Source organism: Stegodyphus dumicola, chromosome 4, assembly GCF_044657685.1.
Source record: "Stegodyphus dumicola isolate Sdum_Otavi_A_Nest chromosome 4, ASM4465768v1".
Taxonomy (NCBI): domain Eukaryota; kingdom Metazoa; phylum Arthropoda; class Arachnida; order Araneae; family Eresidae; genus Stegodyphus; species Stegodyphus dumicola.
This window is the reverse complement of record NC_140771.1, coordinates 107,729,778-107,753,885: the sequence shown is the minus strand read 5'-3', so window position 1 is coordinate 107,753,885 and position 24,108 is coordinate 107,729,778. Positions and strand designations below refer to the sequence as shown.

General features: G+C 36.9%; 1 protein-coding gene across 1 annotated transcript in view; it reads right to left on the bottom strand.

The window, feature by feature from the left end:
* Positions 1-1,709: 1,709 nt before the first annotated feature.
* LOC118195911 (uncharacterized) overlaps positions 1,710-24,108 on the bottom strand; it is a 44,190-nt gene continuing 21,791 nt past the window's right edge. Inside the window, exon 2 of the mRNA XM_085815324.1 lies at positions 1,710-16,193. Within this exon, the coding sequence (XP_085671450.1) occupies positions 1,937-16,138 (14,202 nt within the window). The 5' untranslated portion in view covers positions 16,139-16,193 and the 3' untranslated portion in view covers positions 1,710-1,936. The remainder of the gene's footprint in view (positions 16,194-24,108) is intronic.

Below are 24,108 nucleotides of genomic sequence, written 5' to 3'. Positions count from 1 at the left end.
CATTCCCTTACACTACGCATTCACTTGCGAGTTTACAAGGAGACACCACCTGTCCAAGCCTTCATAATCATAGTGGAAAGAATGGACATTGCATTTAATGAGACATAAAGGTGCACTCAATAAATTAATCAGTATATTTCAATACTGCAGTACATACTACTATTAATATACACTTGTATGAGCGTATATTCTGAATAGTTCATTCAGGTTTCATCCTACAATCGTTGTAACTTACAGCTGTAAAATTACTATTGTATTTTTGTAAAAATTTTCATTATACCGTATTTAGTAGTATCGGTAATGCTGAATACATGCAACATCAGTACTTATATTGTACTTATGTATTGTTTTTATACTAGGTGTACTGAATGCGTATATTGTTATACTATATATTCTTATACTAGGCAATTATGTTCAGACATGTCTGTATTTAGATGCTTATTTTTTTTTAAGTTTATACATTAGTTTAAATTTTCTATTATCTGTTATAACCTAAAGTATTACTGAGGCTAACCATATTAATTTGTTAATAACTGTGGCATGTATCCCCATGGAAAGGCCATTGATAATGCATGCAATTAATTGCAGTAACCATGTTATGTGATAGGTAGTCAGTATTTAGATACTTGGTTTAAGTCTTCTTATGTAGTGTTTCATACTATTTACACCGAATGTGTGTATATAGTTATACTACATACTGTTCTCACACTATGCAGTTTTGTTCAAACATGTCTGTGTTTAGATATTCAATGTAAGTCTTCTACTATCTGTTATAATCTAAGTTATTGCTGAGGCTATCCATATTAATTTGTTAATAACTGTGACATGTATCCCCATAGAAAGGTCATTGATGACGCATATAATCTATGTGCCGTAAGCACGTTATGTGATAGGTATGAATAATGCATAGCGGTATAGTAAAGTCTGATCATTGTGCATTACTCTTAGGAATAATTCCACGGAAATATCCACAAAGGCACGACGATATTTTCCTAAAACTTTGGACTCTCCACTTTTACTTTTACTATGACTATGGACTCATTCAGTGATTCAAACACGAAAGCATAATATTGTCAAAAGTAATTCCCCCACGAATAATCGTATCATTTCTTTGCAGGGTGACTAAGCAACAATAACCTACCCTGTCCATGAAACTCTTCAGTGACAACGAATAAAGCTACGTCTGTCGATCCTACCCTGAGATTTTTCCACCGAATAGATATCATTTCGCATGGATTTCTAGGACGGAAGCCTGCTCCGAGGCCCGCAGTGTGATAATCAGCTAAAATCAAATATTAAGTAAAATTACTAATGATATAACAGAATCAGTCTAACTGAAAATGAACCCCTTTATAAATTAAAAATGTATTCGATTTTAGGTACTGAATCTAGTTAAGAAATTCTTCCCTTATGTAAGAATGTAAATGCATAAATCTAATTGAACATTATCTCCTTTATATAATATAAGAGAGTAAAGCTAACTGGACAAGATAATCAGGAGTATAATAAGAACGAATATGATAAGAACTTATAAATTAAATCATACTCGAAATTTTCTCGGGCCATTCAATTCTTGACCCCGTTGAATGAAAGCAGAAAATATGATTATATGTTTATTAAGTTTTGAAAAATTGCAATAGCTTAAATTTGATATTTTTCTTCAAGAAACTGAGCTTTTCAGTGTTTGAAAGGTTAAGCTAGACGGGAAATTCTAGATTAAAAAGTATTTAATGCAAAAATATCTTGAAACATATATATCTTTTAATACAGCAAATACTTAAAATTGTTTCTACTGTACAGATTTGATACTGAAGTATTTAGAATTATGGATCCTATATTATATAAATGAAATATTAATTGATTGAAAAGCATACGAAAATTTGTAAATTTTAAAACATTTTAGGTTTTTTGAGATTTTTAACAAATTTGACTTTCTTTATCCGATTTCTTGACTTCTGACCTTTACGCAAGTTGGACGCAATTTACAGCGAATTTTAAAGCTTTTGCTTGTTTTAAATGTTAAATGCAAAGTCTCGTTTTGTAAGACAACAGTGCAATTTTTTCTGTCTCTTCTCCTTTGACAATCGCTGCGTACCATGTGATGTTCATTATTATGTTTTAAATAATTATCTTTTGTTGGTGTTGATTCAGTAGTGGTAATCCCACCCTGCATGCTTAAATTAGCCTCATATCGTGGAACATTTCGTTCGGTCAGGAGAGATTTTCCTTTATCTATACGAAGCTGGTTACCATTAACAGAATCACAGCAGTTTGATAAATGGACTCTTCTTTCGTGATGATGATGACAGACTTCATTGGTCAATGAGCGCTGGTATCCTTTTTCTTTATGATTCCTAACAATATTATCCCTTTTTGAATTTGTAGATTTTTTTTTCTTTGTGACATCTTTATGCGCTACCTCCCCACCCACATTAATTTCCTTTGTCTCATATTTTTTCTTATCTTCTCTAACAATTTGATGCATACTTTGCTTACTTGCACATTCATTGTCAATGCTCTCCCTCGCTTTAAGACTTTTATCCACATTGCTTACGGCATAGTTCGAAAAAGTGACTTCTTCACTTGTTTCTTTTTTTTTCCTTCTTCTTTCTGCACGAATAATTTCTATATTTTTTTCAGATATTCTTCTCATCGATGCACTCGAACTAATCTCTCCCTCAGAGTCAGTACATTTCATGTTTTGGTCGGATGGATTTGAATTAAATTCGCTTTTCTTCGTCTCACTTGAACTTTCTTCAACCGAAATGAGCTTTACATCTGCCTCCTGTTTTATATCATCCGACATAACCAAACTATATGTTTGCTCCTTAATTTCTTTGATATTGATCGCGCTCATATTTGAAGAATTTGATTTATTCCTATTTGTGTCCTCTCTCTTAACAGATGTTTCAGAAAAGTATTTCGCATCGTTTTCATATCTTTCATCTTCCGCAGTATCCGAACCACAAATTCTCTTCAAAGCTTCCTTCACGCAGCTTTTTCTTTCCTCTGAAGAACTCGATTTTGTTTTACTTGTGCATTCAGCCTTATTGGCTTTTTCGTGGGCTAGATCAGCTTTCCTCTCAGAATATTCTTTCATAGTATTTGTGCACTGAAATGAATTACTTGACATAATATCCTCTAAAGTTTCTGCCACAAAAAATCTTTGTGTACCATCTCTATTACTTTTTTCTGTAGATGTAGTTATTTCGATATTCCTTTCATTCACAAGCAGCTGCTTATTTTCTGTCACTTCGCCAGCAAAAACTGATCTAGAGTCCTCAACCATGTTTAGCTTAATTGCTTCTTCTATGGAAAGAGACTGCTTATCTCCTTTACCATCAATACCTTGATCACATTCTGTACCTATTGCTCTTCGACCTGATTGATTTAGCTTCGGAAAAATGTCCTTCTGAAGACCTTCTAGCGTTTGCATTCTATTCTGGTCTAAAGCAATTTTGTGGTTTTCGTTAGTATTATTTCTTTGCGTGCATTTACCTGTAACAAGAGATGGAATAAATACCTTACTTATTTCAGCCTTCACTCCAATATCGTCTCGTTTTACAATATCTGCTTCCATTTTACTTGCGATACGGTTCCAGAAAGTGCTTTCTTCACATGTGTTTTCTTTTTTCTTATCATGTTCTATAGGAAACGATTCCATAAATTGCTCAGACATTCCTTTTGTCTGCATATCTTGACTGCCACTGGCCTCAGAAACCTCTTTAGTGTTGCTCGCACTCTGATCTAATTGATCTGATTTCCATTCATATTTTATAAGATTTCTTTCACATTGTTGATCATCTGTATTACTAACATCAACGTTTATGTCACTATCGGCCTTGACACCGCCCATGTTCAGAACTGAGTCACTTATACGTTTTCTTTCAGTAGTATCTTCCGCATATAAAGATGGCATATCTTCTCCCATATTGCTTATATGCTTATCTACAGAAATTCTTTTCACTTCAGTAACCTCATTTTCTTCACTATCCTTTTCTTCACAAACAGATGGCATAAATTTCTTAATTATATTCACTGATACAGTTACATTAATGTGTTGCTGAAAGTCTCGTTTTCTACACGGACTTGAATGAAATGATTTCGGTAGATGTTTTTCAGTGTCCGTATTACCTTCTTGCTCAAAAATGCACTGCTGTGCTGGGCTACATTTTTCATTTTCTGATTTAATCTGAACGTTTTCTACATGAATATTTTTTTCTATTTCACTTGACATCTGATTGGAAGTATCTGATTCTAACTGAGCCTCAGTTGATTTACTTGCTCCTGCACAATAAGCAGAACACATATTTAATTCAACAGCTCTTTTACAAGCTTCTGTCCCAGAAACAAGTAGGATATCTCGTTCACATTTTTTATCCTTTAATGCTCGTCGAAAATTTCGCTTCGAATCAAAATTTCGCTCTTTTGGCGGATATTTTTTACGAAATATTTTTCTCATATGGACACTATGACAAGAGAGTGGATTCTCTTTCATTTCCGTCTCTTTTAGGCTCTTAACTCCTTTCTCTGATGCTTTCTCTTTCCCTTCAAAATTTTCTTTCGCTTCATTTGTGCTAGGCCTTGACTCTCCGTTATCACATTGCTTTGGTTCAATGATATGAACGTTTGTGCTAGGATCTGAAAGACTTGATTCACTGTTAATACTTTCTCTTTGTTCAATTATATTATCGTCAGGACCTAAATTGCCCTGCTCCTCATTTTGCTTGATGTCTTTCTCCCTTTGGTCTTGAGGCGATGCACCCAGGTTAATTACTTTTTTAGAATCCTTTCCTGCTCCATTTGCGAGCGTTTCTGATCGGTTTGTCTTTTCGTCCATCCCTTGTATGTTTTCATCTATTTTTATTGAGATTTTCTCTTCTTCTGCCACATCTCTTTCGGCTTCGTTTGAGATAGGATCTGAAGAACCTAATTCCCTGTTCTTACATTCTATTTTTGCAATGATATTATCATCAGGAATTAAATTCCTATGATCTACAGTTTGCTTGATGTCTTTCTCACAGTGCTCTTGAGTCGATACACCGAGGTTAATATCATTTTCAGAACACTTTCCTACCCCATTTGCGTTCGTTTCTGATCGTTCCTTCTGTACCTTCTTTTGTGGGTTCTCATCTATTTTCATTGACGTTTTCTCTTCTCCTGCATCATCTCTTTCTGCTTCGTTTGTGTTAGGATCTGAAGCACTCAATTCACTTTTATTGCTTTCTCTTTGTTCATTTATATTACCGTCAGGAACTAAAATGCCCCGCTTCTCAGTTTGCTTGATGTCTTTCTCACTGTAGTCTTGAGTAGATACACCCACGTTCATGTCTTTTTCAGAAACTTTTCCTACCCCATTTAAGATTGTTTCTGATCGGTTTGTCTTTGCGTTTATCCCTTGTAGGTTGCCATCTGCTTTTATTAGGGTTTCCTCCTTTCCTGCAATATTCCTCTCAGATTCGTCTGTGTCAAGTTCTGAAGAACTTGATTCCCCGTAATTATTTTTTCTTTGTTCAATCCTAATATTGTTAGGAACGGAATTCCCCTGTTCATCATTTTGCTTGATGTCTTTCTCAGTATGACCTTCACTCGATGCAGCCGGACGAAGTGCTTTTTCAGAAACTTTTCTCACATCGACTATCGATTCTGATGGACAGTTCTCTTCATACCTCACTGTTATGTTGCAATGAGCTTTTCGTGATAATTCCTCTTTTCCAGCACCATCTGTTTCAGATTTCATTATGCACAGATCTGAAGGACTTGATTGTACAATATAAGACTCTATTGATTCAATCATATTTTCACCAGAAATTGAATTCTCCTGTGCCCCATTTTGCTCGCTGTCTCTCGTCCCCTGCTCCTCAGTTTGCTTAATGCGTTCCTCACTGTGGTCTTGAGTCGATGCACCCACGTTAATGTCTTTTTCAGCATCTTTTTCTGTCATATTTAAGATCGTTGCTGATCTGTTTTTCTTTTCGTCCATCCCTTGTAGATTGCCTTCTGCCTTTTTGGGGGTTTTCTCTTTTCCTGAAATAATCCTCTCAGCTTCGTCTGTGTTAATATCTGAAGAACTTGATTTCCCGTTATTACTTTCTCTTTCTTCAATGATGATATTAATAGGAACGAAATTTCCCTGTTCATCAGTTTGCTTGATGTCTTTCTCAGCGTGGTCTTGACTGAATGCAACCGGACGAATATCTTTTTCACTCTCTTTTGGTTGAATCATGTTTTCGTCACAAATTGAATTCTCCTGTGCCCCATTTCGCTTGTTGTCTTTCTCATTATGGCCTCGATTCGATGCACATTCTTCAACCTTTTTTTCAGAATCGCGTCCTGTCACATTTACTATAGCTTCTGATGAGCCTTCCTGTTCAACCATGCCTCGTACGTTATTATGCGTTTTTCTTAATGTTTCCTCTTTCCCTGAAACATGTGTTTCACCTTCGTTTCTGCTAGGATGTGAAGCCCTTGATTCCATGTTATTACTTTCTCTTTGTTCATTGATATTATAGTCAGGAACAAAATTCTCCTGCTCCTCAGATATCTTGATATCTTTATCACTGTGGTCTGGACTCGATGCACCCACGTTAATATCTTTTTCAAAATATTCTCCTGTCCCATTTGCAATAGTTTCTGACCGGTTTTTATTTTCGTCCATCCCTTGTAGGTTGCCATTTGCTTTTACTAGGGTTTCCTCCTTTCCTGCAATTTTCCTCTCAGCTTCGTCTGTGTTAAGGTCTGAAGAACTTGATTCCCCATTATTATTTTCTCTTTGTTCAAAGATAATATTGTTATGAACGGAATTCGTCTGTCCATCATTTTGCTTGATGTCTTTCTCAGTATGGTCTTGGCTCGATGCAAACGGAAGAATATCTTTTCCCGAATCTGTTCTTATATCGGCGATTGATTCTGATTGACATTTCTCTTCACCCCTCAACGTTTTGTTGCAATGAACTTTTCTTGGTATTTCCTCATTTCCAATGCTATCTGTTTCAGGTGTATCTGTGCAGCGATCTGAAGGACTTGATTGTATGTTATTACTCTCTTTTGGTTCAAAGATATTTTCGTCAGAAATTGAATTTTCCTGTGCCCCATTTTGCTTCCTGTATTCCTCATTACGGCCTTGATTCGATGCAACTTCATCAACGCCTTTTTCAGAATTTCGTGCCGTCACATTTACGATCGCTTCTGATGAGCATTTTTGTTCATTCTCGTCTTGTATGTTACTATGCGCTCTTCTTAATGTTTTCTCATTCGCTGCAACATCTGTTTCAACTTCGTTTATGCTAGGATCTGAAGGACCCCCTTTCCCGTTATTACTTTCTGTTTGTTCATTGATATTATCGTTAGGAACTAAAGTCTCCTGCTCTTTAGTTTGCTTGGCCTCTTTCTCACTGTGGACTTGCGTCAATGCACCCAGGTTAATGTCTTTTTCAGAATCTTTTCCTGTGCCATTTGCACTAGTTTCTGACCGGTTTTTATTTTCGTCCATCCCTTGTAGGTTACCATCTGCTTCTATTGGGGTCTCCTCCTCTCCTGCAATATTCCTCTCAGCTTCGTCTGGGTCTGAAGAACTTGATTCCCCATTATTATTTTCTCTTTGTTCAAAGATAATATTATTATGAACGGAATTCCTCTGACCATCATTTTGCTTGATGTCTTTCTCAGCATGATATTGACTCGATGTAATCGGACGAATATCTTTTTCAGAATCTTTTCTCACATCGACTATCGATTCTGATGGAGAGTTCTCCTCATCCGTCACAGTTATGTTGCAATGAGCTTTTCGTGATATTTCCTCTTTTCCAACAATATCTGTTTCAGATTTCATTATGCACAGATCTGAAGGACTTGATTGTACAATATAAGTCTCTATTGGTTCAATCATATTTTGACCAGAAATTGAATTCTCCTGGGCCCCATTTTGCTCGCTGTCTTTCTCCTCACATCCTTGATTCGATGCACCTTTATCAACGTCTTTTTCAGAATCGCGTCCTGTCACATTTACTATCGCTTCTGATGAGCATTCCTGTTGATTCATGCCTTGTATGTTATTATGCGTTTTTTTTAATGTTTCCTCTTTCCCTGCAACATCTGTTTCACCTTCGTTTCTGTTAGGATCTGAAGCCCTTGATACCATGTTATTACTTTCTCTTTGTTCATTGATATTATAGTCAGGAACAAAAGTCTCCTGCACCTCAGATTGCTTGATGTCTTTATCACTGTGGTCTGGACTCGATGCACCCACATTAATATCTTTTTCAGAATCTTTTCCTGTCTCATTTAAGATCGTTTTTGATCGTTTTTTCTTTTCGTCCATCCCTTGTAGGTAGCCATCTGCTTTTATTGGGGTTTTCTCTTTTCTTGCAATTTTCCTCTCAGCTTCGTCTGTGTTAAAATCTGAAGAACGTGATTCCCCGTTATTATTTTCTTTTTGTTCAAAGATAACATTGTTATGAACGGAGTTTCTCTTTTCATCATTTTGTTTGATGTCTTTCTCAGTGTGATCTTCGCTCGATGCAACCGGACGAACATGTTTTTCAGAATCATTTCTCACATCGGTGATCGATTCTGATTGACAGTTCTCTTCGCCCCTCAATGTTATGTTGCAATGAGTATTTCTTGATATTTCCTCTTTTCCAGTACTATTCGTTTCAACTATGTCCGTGCAGCGATCTGAAGTACTTGGTTGTACTTTATTAGTCTCTTTTGGTTCAATGATATTTTCGTCAGAAAATGAATTCTTCAAAGTCCCATATTTCTGGCTATCTTTCTCTTCACGTCCTTGATTCGATGGCCATGTATCAACGTGTTTTTCAGAATCTCGTCCTGTCACATTTACGATCGCTTCTGATGAGCATTTCTGTTCATTCATGCCTCGGACATTATTATGCGCTTTTCTTAGTGTTTCCTGTTTCCCTGAAACATGTATTTCACCTTCGTTTCTGCTAGGATCTGAAGCCCTTGACTCCATATTATTACTTTCTCTTTGTTCATCGATATTATCGTCAGGAACAAAAGTCCCCCGCTCCTTAGATTGCTTGATGTATTTATCACTGTGGTCTTGACTCGATGCACCCACGTTAATATCTTTTTCAGAATCTTTTTCTGTGCCATTTGCAATAGTTTCTGGCCGGTTTTTATTTTCGTCTATCCCTTGTAGGTTACCATCTGCTTCTATTGGGGTCTCCTCCTCTCCTGCAATTTTCCTCTCAGCTTCGTCTGTGTTAAGGTCTGAAGAACTTGATTCCCCATTATTATTTTCTCTTTGTTCAAAGATAATATTGTTATGAACGGAATTCGTCTGTCCATCATTTTGCTTGATGTCTTTCTCAGTATGGTCTTGGCTCGATGCAAACGGAAGAATATCTTTTCCCGAATCTGTTCTTATATCGGCGATTGATTCTGATTGACATTTCTCTTCACCCCTCAACGTTTTGTTGCAATGAACTTTTCTTGGTATTTCCTCATTTCCAATGCTATCTGTTTCAGGTGTATCTGTGCAGCGATCTGAAGGACTTGATTGTATGTTATTACTCTCTTTTGGTTCAAAGATATTTTCGTCAGAAATTGAATTTTCCTGTGCCCCATTTTGCTTCCTGTATTCCTCATTACGGCCTTGATTCGATGCAACTTCATCAACGCCTTTTTCAGAATTTCGTGCCGTCACATTTACGATCGCTTCTGATGAGCATTTTTGTTCATTCTCGTCTTGTATGTTACTATGCGCTCTTCTTAATGTTTTCTCATTCGCTGCAACATCTGTTTCAACTTCGTTTATGCTAGGATCTGAAGGACCCCCTTTCCCGTTATTACTTTCTGTTTGTTCATTGATATTATCGTTAGGAACTAAAGTCTCCTGCTCTTTAGTTTGCTTGGCCTCTTTCTCACTGTGGACTTGCGTCAATGCACCCAGGTTAATGTCTTTTTCAGAATCTTTTCCTGTGCCATTTGCACTAGTTTCTGACCGGTTTTTATTTTCGTCCATCCCTTGTAGGTTACCATCTGCTTCTATTGGGGTCTCCTCCTCTCCTGCAATATTCCTCTCAGCTTCGTCTGGGTCTGAAGAACTTGATTCCCCATTATTATTTTCTCTTTGTTCAAAGATAATATTATTATGAACGGAATTCCTCTGACCATCATTTTGCTTGATGTCTTTCTCAGCATGATATTGACTCGATGTAATCGGACGAATATCTTTTTCAGAATCTTTTCTCACATCGACTATCGATTCTGATGGAGAGTTCTCCTCATCCGTCACAGTTATGTTGCAATGAGCTTTTCGTGATATTTCCTCTTTTCCAACAATATCTGTTTCAGATTTCATTATGCACAGATCTGAAGGACTTGATTGTACAATATAAGTCTCTATTGGTTCAATCATATTTTGACCAGAAATTGAATTCTCCTGGGCCCCATTTTGCTCGCTGTCTTTCTCCTCACATCCTTGATTCGATGCACCTTTATCAACGTCTTTTTCAGAATCGCGTCCTGTCACATTTACTATCGCTTCTGATGAGCATTCCTGTTGATTCATGCCTTGTATGTTATTATGCGTTTTTTTTAATGTTTCCTCTTTCCCTGCAACATCTGTTTCACCTTCGTTTCTGTTAGGATCTGAAGCCCTTGATACCATGTTATTACTTTCTCTTTGTTCATTGATATTATAGTCAGGAACAAAAGTCTCCTGCACCTCAGATTGCTTGATGTCTTTATCACTGTGGTCTGGACTCGATGCACCCACATTAATATCTTTTTCAGAATCTTTTCCTGTCTCATTTAAGATCGTTTTTGATCGTTTTTTCTTTTCGTCCATCCCTTGTAGGTAGCCATCTGCTTTTATTGGGGTTTTCTCTTTTCTTGCAATTTTCCTCTCAGCTTCGTCTGTGTTAAAATCTGAAGAACGTGATTCCCCGTTATTATTTTCTTTTTGTTCAAAGATAACATTGTTATGAACGGAGTTTCTCTTTTCATCATTTTGTTTGATGTCTTTCTCAGTGTGATCTTCGCTCGATGCAACCGGACGAACATGTTTTTCAGAATCATTTCTCACATCGGTGATCGATTCTGATTGACAGTTCTCTTCGCCCCTCAATGTTATGTTGCAATGAGTATTTCTTGATATTTCCTCTTTTCCAGTACTATTCGTTTCAACTATGTCCGTGCAGCGATCTGAAGTACTTGGTTGTACTTTATTAGTCTCTTTTGGTTCAATGATATTTTCGTCAGAAAATGAATTCTTCAAAGTCCCATATTTCTGGCTATCTTTCTCTTCACGTCCTTGATTCGATGGCCATGTATCAACGTGTTTTTCAGAATCTCGTCCTGTCACATTTACGATCGCTTCTGATGAGCATTTCTGTTCATTCATGCCTCGGACATTATTATGCGCTTTTCTTAGTGTTTCCTGTTTCCCTGAAACATGTATTTCACCTTCGTTTCTGCTAGGATCTGAAGCCCTTGACTCCATATTATTACTTTCTCTTTGTTCATCGATATTATCGTCAGGAACAAAAGTCCCCCGCTCCTTAGATTGCTTGATGTATTTATCACTGTGGTCTTGACTCGATGCACCCACGTTAATATCTTTTTCAGAATCTTTTTCTGTGCCATTTGCAATAGTTTCTGGCCGGTTTTTATTTTCGTCTATCCCTTGTAGGTTACCATCTGCTTCTATTGGGGTCTCCTCCTCTCCTGCAATTTTCCTCTCAGCTTCGTCTGTGTTAAGGTCTGAAGAACTTGATTCCCCATTATTATTTTCTCTTTGTTCAAAGATAATATTGTTATGAACGGAATTCGTCTGTCCATCATTTTGCTTGATGTCTTTCTCAGTATGGTCTTGGCTCGATGCAAACGGAAGAATATCTTTTCCCGAATCTGTTCTTATATCGGCGATTGATTCTGATTGACATTTCTCTTCACCCCTCAACGTTTTGTTGCAATGAACTTTTCTTGGTATTTCCTCATTTCCAATGCTATCTGTTTCAGGTGTATCTGTGCAGCGATCTGAAGGACTTGATTGTATGTTATTACTCTCTTTTGGTTCAAAGATATTTTCGTCAGAAATTGAATTTTCCTGTGCCCCATTTTGCTTCCTGTATTCCTCATTACGGCCTTGATTCGATGCAACTTCATCAACGCCTTTTTCAGAATTTCGTGCCGTCACATTTACGATCGCTTCTGATGAGCATTTTTGTTCATTCTCGTCTTGTATGTTACTATGCGCTCTTCTTAATGTTTTCTCATTCGCTGCAACATCTGTTTCAACTTCGTTTATGCTAGGATCTGAAGGACCCCCTTTCCCGTTATTACTTTCTGTTTGTTCATTGATATTATCGTTAGGAACTAAAGTCTCCTGCTCTTTAGTTTGCTTGGCCTCTTTCTCACTGTGGACTTGCGTCAATGCACCCAGGTTAATGTCTTTTTCAGAATCTTTTCCTGTGCCATTTGCACTAGTTTCTGACCGGTTTTTATTTTCGTCCATCCCTTGTAGGTTACCATCTGCTTCTATTGGGGTCTCCTCCTCTCCTGCAATATTCCTCTCAGCTTCGTCTGGGTCTGAAGAACTTGATTCCCCATTATTATTTTCTCTTTGTTCAAAGATAATATTATTATGAACGGAATTCCTCTGACCATCATTTTGCTTGATGTCTTTCTCAGCATGATATTGACTCGATGTAATCGGACGAATATCTTTTTCAGAATCTTTTCTCACATCGACTATCGATTCTGATGGAGAGTTCTCCTCATCCGTCACAGTTATGTTGCAATGAGCTTTTCGTGATATTTCCTCTTTTCCAACAATATCTGTTTCAGATTTCATTATGCACAGATCTGAAGGACTTGATTGTACAATATAAGTCTCTATTGGTTCAATCATATTTTGACCAGAAATTGAATTCTCCTGGGCCCCATTTTGCTCGCTGTCTTTCTCCTCACATCCTTGATTCGATGCACCTTTATCAACGTCTTTTTCAGAATCGCGTCCTGTCACATTTACTATCGCTTCTGATGAGCATTCCTGTTGATTCATGCCTTGTATGTTATTATGCGTTTTTTTTAATGTTTCCTCTTTCCCTGCAACATCTGTTTCACCTTCGTTTCTGTTAGGATCTGAAGCCCTTGATACCATGTTATTACTTTCTCTTTGTTCATTGATATTATAGTCAGGAACAAAAGTCTCCTGCACCTCAGATTGCTTGATGTCTTTATCACTGTGGTCTGGACTCGATGCACCCACATTAATATCTTTTTCAGAATCTTTTCCTGTCTCATTTAAGATCGTTTTTGATCGTTTTTTCTTTTCGTCCATCCCTTGTAGGTAGCCATCTGCTTTTATTGGGGTTTTCTCTTTTCTTGCAATTTTCCTCTCAGCTTCGTCTGTGTTAAAATCTGAAGAACGTGATTCCCCGTTATTATTTTCTTTTTGTTCAAAGATAACATTGTTATGAACGGAGTTTCTCTTTTCATCATTTTGTTTGATGTCTTTCTCAGTGTGATCTTCGCTCGATGCAACCGGACGAACATGTTTTTCAGAATCATTTCTCACATCGGTGATCGATTCTGATTGACAGTTCTCTTCGCCCCTCAATGTTATGTTGCAATGAGTATTTCTTGATATTTCCTCTTTTCCAGTACTATTCGTTTCAACTATGTCCGTGCAGCGATCTGAAGTACTTGGTTGTACTTTATTAGTCTCTTTTGGTTCAATGATATTTTCGTCAGAAAATGAATTCTTCAAAGTCCCATATTTCTGGCTATCTTTCTCTTCACGTCCTTGATTCGATGGCCATGTATCAACGTGTTTTTCAGAATCTCGTCCTGTCACATTTACGATCGCTTCTGATGAGCATTTCTGTTCATTCATGCCTCGGACATTATTATGCGCTTTTCTTAGTGTTTCCTGTTTCCCTGAAACATGTATTTCACCTTCGTTTCTGCTAGGATCTGAAGCCCTTGACTCCATATTATTACTTTCTCTTTGTTCATCGATATTATCGTCAGGAACAAAAGTCCCCCGCTCCTTAGATTGCTTGATGTATTTATCACTGTGGTCTTGACTCGATGCACCCACGTTAATATCTTTTTCAGAATCTTTTTCTGTGCCATTTGCAATAGTTTCTGGCCGGTTTTTATTTTCGTCTATCCCTTGTAGGTTACCATCTGCTTCTATTGGGGTCTCCTCCTCTCCTGCAATTTTCCTCTCAGCTTCGTCTGTGTTAAGGTCTGAAGAACTTGATTCCCCATTATTATTTTCTCTTTGTTCAAAGATAATATTGTTATGAACGGAATTCGTCTGTCCATCATTTTGCTTGATGTCTTTCTCAGTATGGTCTTGGCTCGATGCAAACGGAAGAATATCTTTTCCCGAATCTGTTCTCACATCAGCGATGGATTCTGATGGGCAGTACTCTTCAGCTCTCAATGTTATGTTGCAATAAGTTTTTCGTGACATTTCGTCTTTTTTAGCACTATCTGTTTCAGATTTGTCTGCACAGCAATCTGGAGGACTTGATTGTACCTTATTACTCTCTTTTGGTTGAATGATATTTTCGTCAAAACTTGCATTCTCTTGTGCCTCATTTCGCTTGTTGTCTTTCTTATTACGGCTTTGATTCGATGCAGCTTCATCAACGTCTTTTTCATAATCTCGTCCTGTCACACTTACGGTCACTTCTGATGAGCATTCCTGTTCATTCATGCCTTGTATTTTATTAAGCGCTTTTCTTAATGTTTGCGCTTTCCCTGCAACATCTGTTTTAGTTTCGTTTGTGCACGGATCTAACGGATTTGCTTTCCCGTTATTACTTTCTCTTTGTTCATTGATATTATCGTTAGGAACTAAAGTCGCCTGCTCTTCAGTTCGCTTGATGTCTTTCTCACTGTAGTCTTGAGTCGATACACCCACGTTAATGTCTTTTTCAGCAACTTTTCCTGTCCCATTTAAGATCGTTTCTGATCTGTTTTTCTTTCCGTCCATCCCTTGTAGGTTGTCTGAAGCTTTTACTGGGATTTTCTCTTTTCCTGCAATATTCCCCTCAACTTCGTCTATGTTAAGATCTGAAGAATTCAATTCCCCGTTATTATTTTCTCTTTGTTTAAGGATATTTTCTTTAGGAACAGAATTCCACTGTTCCTCATTTTGCTTCATTTCTTTCATGTTATGGTCTTGATTAAATGCCTCTGAATGAATTTCTTTTTCTGTCATATTCGCAATCAGTTGTAATCTGCATTCCTGTTCATTGTGTAAGTTGTTATCTGATTTTCCTGCTGTTTCTTCTTTTTCTGTGATATTTGTTTCAGCTTGGTGGACTCTGGAATCTGAAGTATTTAAATTCAAATTTTTTGTCTCTCCTTTGTTATGTGTAGTTTCTTGACTTATATAGCAGTTCTCATTTTCATGGTTAGTGCTTTTATCACTTATGTAAAAGTGTGTTTTTTCTTCTGGAATTATTTCTCGTGTAATTTTCGAACTGTTTTGAAGAACTTTTGAACTCGCATCACCATGACAACTCTGTTTTCGAATCTCAGATTTTACATCAAGGAAGTTAGAAAAGTTTTTTGAGGTATATTTCTTCATTCGTTCTTTAAAATTTCTAATATCTTGATTCATACATTCTGCTATATTTTGATCATCAAATATTAAGTAACCCATTGTTATCAAAAAAGATATATATAACCATATATTATTTATCATATTGTAATAATGTAACAAATAATCTTGAAATATTTTTGCTAAAGCGTAAGTGCCTAGTAATGCAAGACATATTACAGAGATAGGTGTATTCATTTCTGAATTCCAAGTTTTCAGTTCTGGTTCCTCATTATTGAGTTTCATAAATTCTTTAAATTCAGGAAGCACGTCCTTGAAATCTTCAGCGTTTTGCATTTCTGTTTTATACTGATCAATCATCTGCTCATAAAATGCTTCATAGCTCTTCATTGATTTGTATGATTTAAAGCAGTTGATCAATGACATAAGTATAATGAAAAGATGCAAATATGAACCATACGCTTCTGATTTTAGAACGTGTTCTAAATATAATAAAAAAGCTATTATTGTAGCTGCTATATTTATAGATATGGCTTTTTTGAATTTCATTTGTCTTTTAATTAACAATGCAGAGGTTCCAGACATTTTGAATATTTCTTGTTTGACCAGCAAAATGTGTAGCAAAGATTTCTTCGATATCCTGCAATGGGAAGCCTCATCTTAATTATGATAATAAGCAAAAAACTCTCAAACAAAATGAAATTAGTAAAACATGAAAGTTTCGCGTATAATTTAATGAACTATAATAACCAAAAATATTTATCTGTTGGCAATAAATGGTTGCGATTTTGCTTCTGATTTCAATAATTTATCCACTTACTTATTATCTTAAAATTTATTTCTATACTTGATAAAAAAAACACTTTCCATTAAATTGTGCAATAGAAATCAATGTTCCTACATTTTACTGCATGACCACAAACAACATAACCAGAATAAAAACACTCATATGAGATACGAGATGTATATTCCAAAAATAAGACTTGCGCAGGGTGCATAATTTACAGAATAGAAGCAAAGGCTATTCTTACTATCTTGTACGTATTGAGATTACCTCTTAAATTAGTGTTTTATGCTATCTGAACAGCAGACTGCGAGTAAAATTCATTCAGTGGGCAAACAGTATATCTTTTAAATTGTAAGTGACATTTTAAATTCAAGTAACATTTTAAATTAGGAATCTCCCAAACCACCATGGCTCAATGGATAAGTTCGATCTCACTGCCCGGCGCTAGTTGCTAGTAGACTGAAATTTCACATGGAATTCAGATCTGATTTCTAACAAGTAATAACTACTTTATTTATTATAAAATATCTTCTACGCGAAATTTTAAAATGTTTGTTATTAATTATTTCAAAGTAAAATGCTGAAAGAAGTTGAGCTAATTACTCCTAGCGATTTAAAATTCAATCCGATTTTAAAAGGTATAAATTTTAGAATAAAAATCAAAATTTAGCTTTGTTTTTTTTGTACTCTGGATAACAAATTTCCGGTTTTTTCGGTGGTGACGGAAGAGCTGCCTTGCAGAGGTAGGGGGTCTGTTTGAGAATCGTTAAACAGCCCCGCCCCCCTCCGGGCTCTCGACCTTGAAAGGATTCCAAGTTGCAGTTTAAAAAATAACGGCATTTCCTAGATACGTGGTAACTACCATAGTTTGCTAAGTATAGGTTACTACTTCTCATTTCAATTTTGTAATGTTACAGGGCGCTGCTGGCAGTTTTCTGTCTTAGTGCCATTAGCGCTAGTTCTTGTAGCACGCGAAGTGTTTTCCCCAATTACTTCAGTATTATATACTACGCTTACACTTACTTTATGTTCCTACCTAATACCGTAATTTCAATGCTTTTCACTGCACTTATAATTACTTTATGTGCATTACTGTGATTTAAATATGCATCCAAATACGTCAGCCACTTCAGCGGACCCAATTAGCTACATAAGAACTAAATAAGAACTTCCCTTCTGTAGACAGGAGCACAGCAAACTCTTCTACTTCCGCCTCCAGAATAGAGGCTATCAATCATACCTGTGACCAACTACAGTTGTTCATTAGACATCGTAAATATTCTAAAAAACTCAGCGCGTCTGCCAGGAAGCAAGTAACTTGCTTTTTAAACACAGTTCGCTGAACAAGAGATAGTTTGCGCTCAGCTACAGGCGCAAATCTAGGCATTACAACAGCAGTGCGATACTTCAAAAACCATTACTCCTACTGCACTTATTGCGGAACTTCTTTCTACTACAGGAGATACACATTACAAGACGCACACAAACGAGCTTTCGTTCACTGAATTTGGAAAGAAAAAGCGCCATACAAAGCCGCTGGGAAAACAGTCTTTAACTAAAATCACATCAACAGAACGTCGCGGAAACACTCCAGGAACTCGCCACGGATGTTGAAAGGCTTTCCCATTTTGCCTTCCTGGAGTGTCCAACAAAAACAAGGGAAATCCTGTCCCTGCAGGACTTCATAGATGGCATCGGGGATCCTGAAATACAAAACGTTCTGAGAATTGCGGATGTCAAGGATTTAAAAAGTGCTCTAGTATACGCAATGAAATGCAAAACAGCTCAGCAAGCAACTGATACAGACCACCACATAATCAGAGCTATTTAAATCCAAGAGTCAGTGGATCAATTGACTCTCTTTTCAGACGATTTAACCAGACATGTCCATGCCATGATACGGAACAGGACTAAAAACAAATCGATTTTAATTTGGTGGAAATGGCGCGGTGAAGGCCACATGCGAAGGAATTTCAGAGCACCCCAGAGCACGACAAATGAGACAATTCCCTAGCAACGACGCAAGAAACTATTTAGAGGCCATCTCTCGGAGCGGAGTTTGAAAGGTAATAAGAAACTCCATTTGAAAGCGCTTCAGATTTCTGCATGAGTGGCAGCAGTAATGGAGTATTTATCAATGAGCATATGAATCGAGATGTTTGCAATACAACCATTGAATAACAGAAGCCAATGTTACCGCCATTCGAAACGATTTAGCTCAACAGTTTAAAGATGAACTCATTTGTATGCCATCCTGTGTTACACTCCAGACTGCCTTTCGTGATATAATCGAAATTGATGGGGCGTTAAACGTAAACATCACGTTGGAAAGTACGGCCTACCCTCACATGGCATATCTAGCAGTTATTACATATTCGGATTGGACTTCCTAAAGAAATATAACTTTTCCTTTGACATTAAAAGTAATGAGCTACATTCAGCCTCTGAGGACATAACTATCTGTAATTGGAAGGAGTCCTTACCTGGAAACGCGACGCCTTATCTGGAAGACTCTGTTCAAAATTATGCGCCTATTTTTTCATGTTCGAAGCAAAATACGAGCTCTTTAAACCGGTAGCAATGCAAATTAAAACATCAACATCGACTGATCGAGAACCATCGAATGACGACGAAGTCAGAAGAATCAGTTGGAGGACAGCGACATTAGACCCATAATTGAATTAATGGCGTCTTGAAACAGAAAATATCTACCTGCAAGGACATTTCTATATATACCCCGATGAAAAGAAATATTGGGCTCTCTGGTACTCCCTCCTTATTCGAAACGGCGTCTTCTACCGGAAATTTGAATCTGATAATGGAAAGGCTTTCCAATGGCAGCTCATAATTCCAAGATCCCGAATAATCTTAAAAAACTACAAATTAGTCCAACGGAATGCCTCTTCGGAATAACGAAGACTTTGAGGAGAGTTTGAGGAGAGTTCTCTGGAGTAATTCAAAAGCTGACGTGCACAAGTGGTGCCTATCTTGCGATACCTGTGCAGGTCAGAAAAGGCTAAGGAATCGCAGCCGAGGGAAGCTACAATGTTACAATGTAGGAGCGTCTTTTAAACGTATCGGTTTTAACATCCTGTAACCTCTGGCACGAACTGCTGATTGAGACAAATACATCCTCGTTGTCATTGATTATTTCACGAAGTGGACTGAGGCGTATCCTATTCCTTCTCAAGAGGTTGTCATGGTAGCATATGTAGTGATACAGCGTTGGATTTCCCCATTCGGAGCGCCTCTTCAGTTACATTCTGATCGAAGAAGAAATTTAACCTCTGCTGTAATTGAAGAACTCTGCAAGCAAACTCAGCATCGACAAATCCCAAACGGCGCCTTTACATCCCCAGTCATACGGTATGGTAGAGACGTTTAACTGAACCATTCTTAACACTTTCATCGCGACGGATGACGCAACGCGTCTTCCAGGAATATTCGTTTTGCGCCAGAGACGAGATAACTCGTCCTTTACATAAGTTTTTTCTATATTATTGCAACGTGTCCCGCGACTTATTTCGTCGACATTTTAGCGTATAGCATACCGTAATATTTTGTCTTTACAACATTTCTACAAAGTGGCGCCAGGAGCACACTTTGTATTGCTTTCACTTTTATTACATTTCTCGTACATTCTTTTTCACTTTTTCTCCTTCTGTTTAACTTCACAGTGGCATCGGGGATCCTGATCGTATGTTCTCTTTCACTTTTATTACTTTCCCTGTTTCTCTCTCTGTTTGTCTTCTTTCTTTGTTTGTTTTCTCTTATTACATTTCTCGTTTCTCACTTTTATTACATTTCTCTTTTTTATTTACTTTTATTACGTTTCTCTTTTTTATTTACTTCTATTACGTTTCTCAACTTTTACTACGTTTCTCGTTTCTCATCTTTATTATGTTTCTCGTTTTTATTCACTTTCATTACGTTTCTTTGCTTTTATTACGTTTCTCGTTCTCTTTCATAAATCCTCTGATACGTCGCGCATGGAAGGACAACATTACTCGGACATAATAACAGCAACCTGAAGTAAGGCTACGCCAACACGGAAGAGTGTCATATATAATTCGCACAAAATTCGCCGAGAGATTCGTTATCTGTGCAAAACATCCTTATCAAAACCAGCATTATGTGTAGTACCTTGTTTTGAAAAATATCATAGTTCAGAGAGATTCTAATTAATGCAATATTTAGGTTTTTATTTTTATTTTATTAATATTTTTATTTTTCTATTATTATGCCTGTAAGTACAAATAAATCATTACAGTGAGAATTGTTATTGATTGCAATTTATTATCATTTTTCAAGGTAAAATAAACAAGTTTTAAAGGAATTTGTGTTTTGTTTCAATTTTAGGGCTGCGGAGAACGGCGCAGAGATTGGGAGAAAAGCGCCCCATTGCCGCGATGATAGTGTTAATAATCTCTCCGTGGTGGTTTCCAGAAATTGAAAGAACTTGGATAAGAAGCTACAACTGTTCTCACTGGTCTATCGCAGTACTGTCAACGCAACCACTGGCTATTCTCCATTCTAGATGCTCTTCGACTCTGTGACTCGTGACCATCATCTGCTTTGTGATGTCATCTTTGGTCGCCCTCCGGATGCGCCCTCACTTCCAGAGCTGTACATCCAACATTTCCAGGCACGGTTCGAAGTGATACATAATTTTGCACGAAAACGCGTTAGTTTGGCAGCGGAGAAGATGAAGACTTGACAAGACACGAGGACATCGATTCAATGAAGACTACTAGGTTTTATTGTGGAATCTGAGTCGACGCAAAGGACTCGCTCCTAAACTACAGTCACTTTGGGATGGTTCCTTACACAAACCTAAAGAGGTTGAACGACATCATAGTTCGGATGCGTAAGTCCTAGAACTCTAAGCCTAAAGTCCTTCCTTATGACAGGCTAGCTCATTACTATGGCCATACTACGTAGTGCATATAATGTAAATAGTGTAAGACCATGGTCCTATTTCTTTCTACAATTTTAAATTTGTCCACTCATTTATTGATTTAGTATTTGATTTGTTTCATGTTATTTATTGCAATTATTGTTTAAGTATTGCACTGATTTTTCTTAATTGTAAGTATGGCTTCCTGTCCAGGTATTGTGCTACCCGGGACGTACAATCCTCGGGAATGGGCAGTGTTACGAATTTTATACTTAAGTAATTTTAGTAGAATTATAAGTAAACTTGTGTTTTGCTGCGCAATGTAAAGTGAAACTCCATTCCGAGAGAAGTTAAGCCAATACTTAAGCGGTAATACAATGGTAAGTGCATTTAACATTGCGTAAATGGGTATCTCGGAAATTCGGAGAGATGTCGCCAATCTGACAATGGTTTTGGCGACTTATTTTGTCCTAAAATATTGCGAGAAATCGCCAAAAGTCGCAAACTTTGGTAACGTTTTGGTCCGGTCTCTCTATCACCGTAATAGGTATTGTAATTGAATAAATGTAATTAACCACTATATCAGCTGGCACGGCGACTTTTGGCAACTTCTCGCCAAATAACCGAAATATTCAATTACACAATGTTAATGCATTCTTACTTTTCCGATATACCTCGTCCCTTTAGATTTTCCATGTTACATTACGCAGCAAAATACAACATTTTCACTAAATAATGCACTAATAATCTATTCTATGTTCAAAATTCGTAACATTGCCCCCTTCCCAAGGACTGCACGTCCCGGCAGTGAGTCATGTTTACGACTAAGCAAAAGCAATGCAATGTTTAAACAATAATTGCGATAAGTAACATAAAATAAATCAAATACTAGATCGATAAACGAGTGCACAAATTTACAAATTTAGAAACGAATAAGACTATGGACTCTTTGGATTATATATACTACATAGTATGCCCAGAGTAAGGAGCTAGACAGTCGTAATGAGCGGTTAAATTTCGATGACTTACGAATCCCAATTACGACGACGTTCAGCCTGTTTATGACTCTTTCAGGACCATCCCAAGGTGACTGTAGTCTAAAGGACAGTCCTTTTCTTCGAATCGGATCATATAACCATGTAACGAAAGTTCTAGATCAAAGTCGAATCACTCATAATCCAAAAGACGAGATGCATGGCCTGGAGGGTTTTCCATAAATTTTAATTAAAACTTAATATTTACATATATACAATGTAGGCTAAAATGCCTGAATCGAATATTTAATGTTCAAAAGGCACTGAATAATTCCAGCTAAAATCTAAATCGAATTCTATTGCGTAGTGCATCGAAATTCTACCTTCAAGAAGAAGAATATTTTTTCAAGTCACGTGTTCAGAAGGGGAAAGGTTAAGTAAGCCAATAGATGGACTCCTAACGCCATCTCTTGGCGATATCAAAGAATATTCCTTAACACACTCCCCACCTGAACTCTGACAAGAGTTCATCTAACTCAGTTATACATACAATCAAGTACATAAATCACTATTCTATAAAAATATTAAAAAATACTAATTAGTCAAACACTTCAATTCCAATACGGGTATCAAATAATAAATGTTATAACTAATAAATGAAATAAATTTTAAAATAATTTCCACTTAACTGAACAAACTTAACTAACGATATTCAATTTAATCATTAATAGACAAAAAAAAAAAAAAAAAAAAAAAAAAAAAAAAGAAAAGAAAAAAAGAAAAAAAACATAACTATATCGTTAAAGTTCAAGAGGATATAGATGTTGAACAGTACGTTTTAAAGTCCCATTACCAGTTTTTAATTCGAATGATCGGACTTTACCATCACGTCCAGGAATAATTTTTATGATTCTACCAAGTTTCCATAACAGTTTGTTTTTATTATCTCCTTCAACTAAAACAACATCTCCTACTTTTAGTTCTGGTTGAAGTTGCGGATTCTTCAAGAAATGGGTAGTTCTAAGATCTAATAAATATTGTTGCATCCATTTCCACCACAACTGTTTTAACAGCAATTCTTGATAACGCTTTCTTTTTAACAGAGTTTCTCTTGTCGTTTCGCTACCGATGATTCTAGCAAAGGTCAAAGGATACTTCAAATCATTTTGTCCAATGTTTAAGAAGTGCATTGGAGTCAACGGTTGCGGCTCGTCATTGTCGTTGTAAACGTAACTTAGAGGTCGTGAATTAAGAACTGACTCCACTTCGACAAGTAGTGTAGACTTTCTTCGAAAGTCAACAATGCTTTTCCTACGATTTTTCTTAAACATTCTTTAACAGATCTAACAAGTCTCTCATAAAACCCTCCCCACCATGGGGCTCGTTCGATTATAAATTTCCAATGGATTCTTTCTTTGTCAATGAAATTCTTGAATTTGTCATCTTTTAAAACTTTTGCAAAATTCTCAAGTTCTTTCTTTGTCCTCTTAAAGGTCTTGGCGTTGTCAGAGTAGATGATTACGCAGTTTCCTCTTCTGCTCAAAAATCTGCGAAATGCAAGTAAAAAGGATTCTGTTGACATATCTGATACACGTTCTAAGTGTACAGCTCGGGTTACTGCACAAACGAACAAAACAATATAGGATTTTCGAGTGTCTTTAGAATTCTTTACGTAAACTGGTCCGGCGAAATCAATTCCACAGACTGCAAATGAAGGCGATTCTTGGATTCTATCCTTTGGTAAGGGTGCTGTCATCTGGTCTGCTGGTTTAGCTAAATATTTTTGGCAAATTATACAACCTTTTAATGCTTTTTTGACTAACTGTCGTCCTTTAGGAATCCAGAAGCGTGATCTGACTTTAGCTAAAGTTGCAGCAATTCCTCCATGCATTATCTT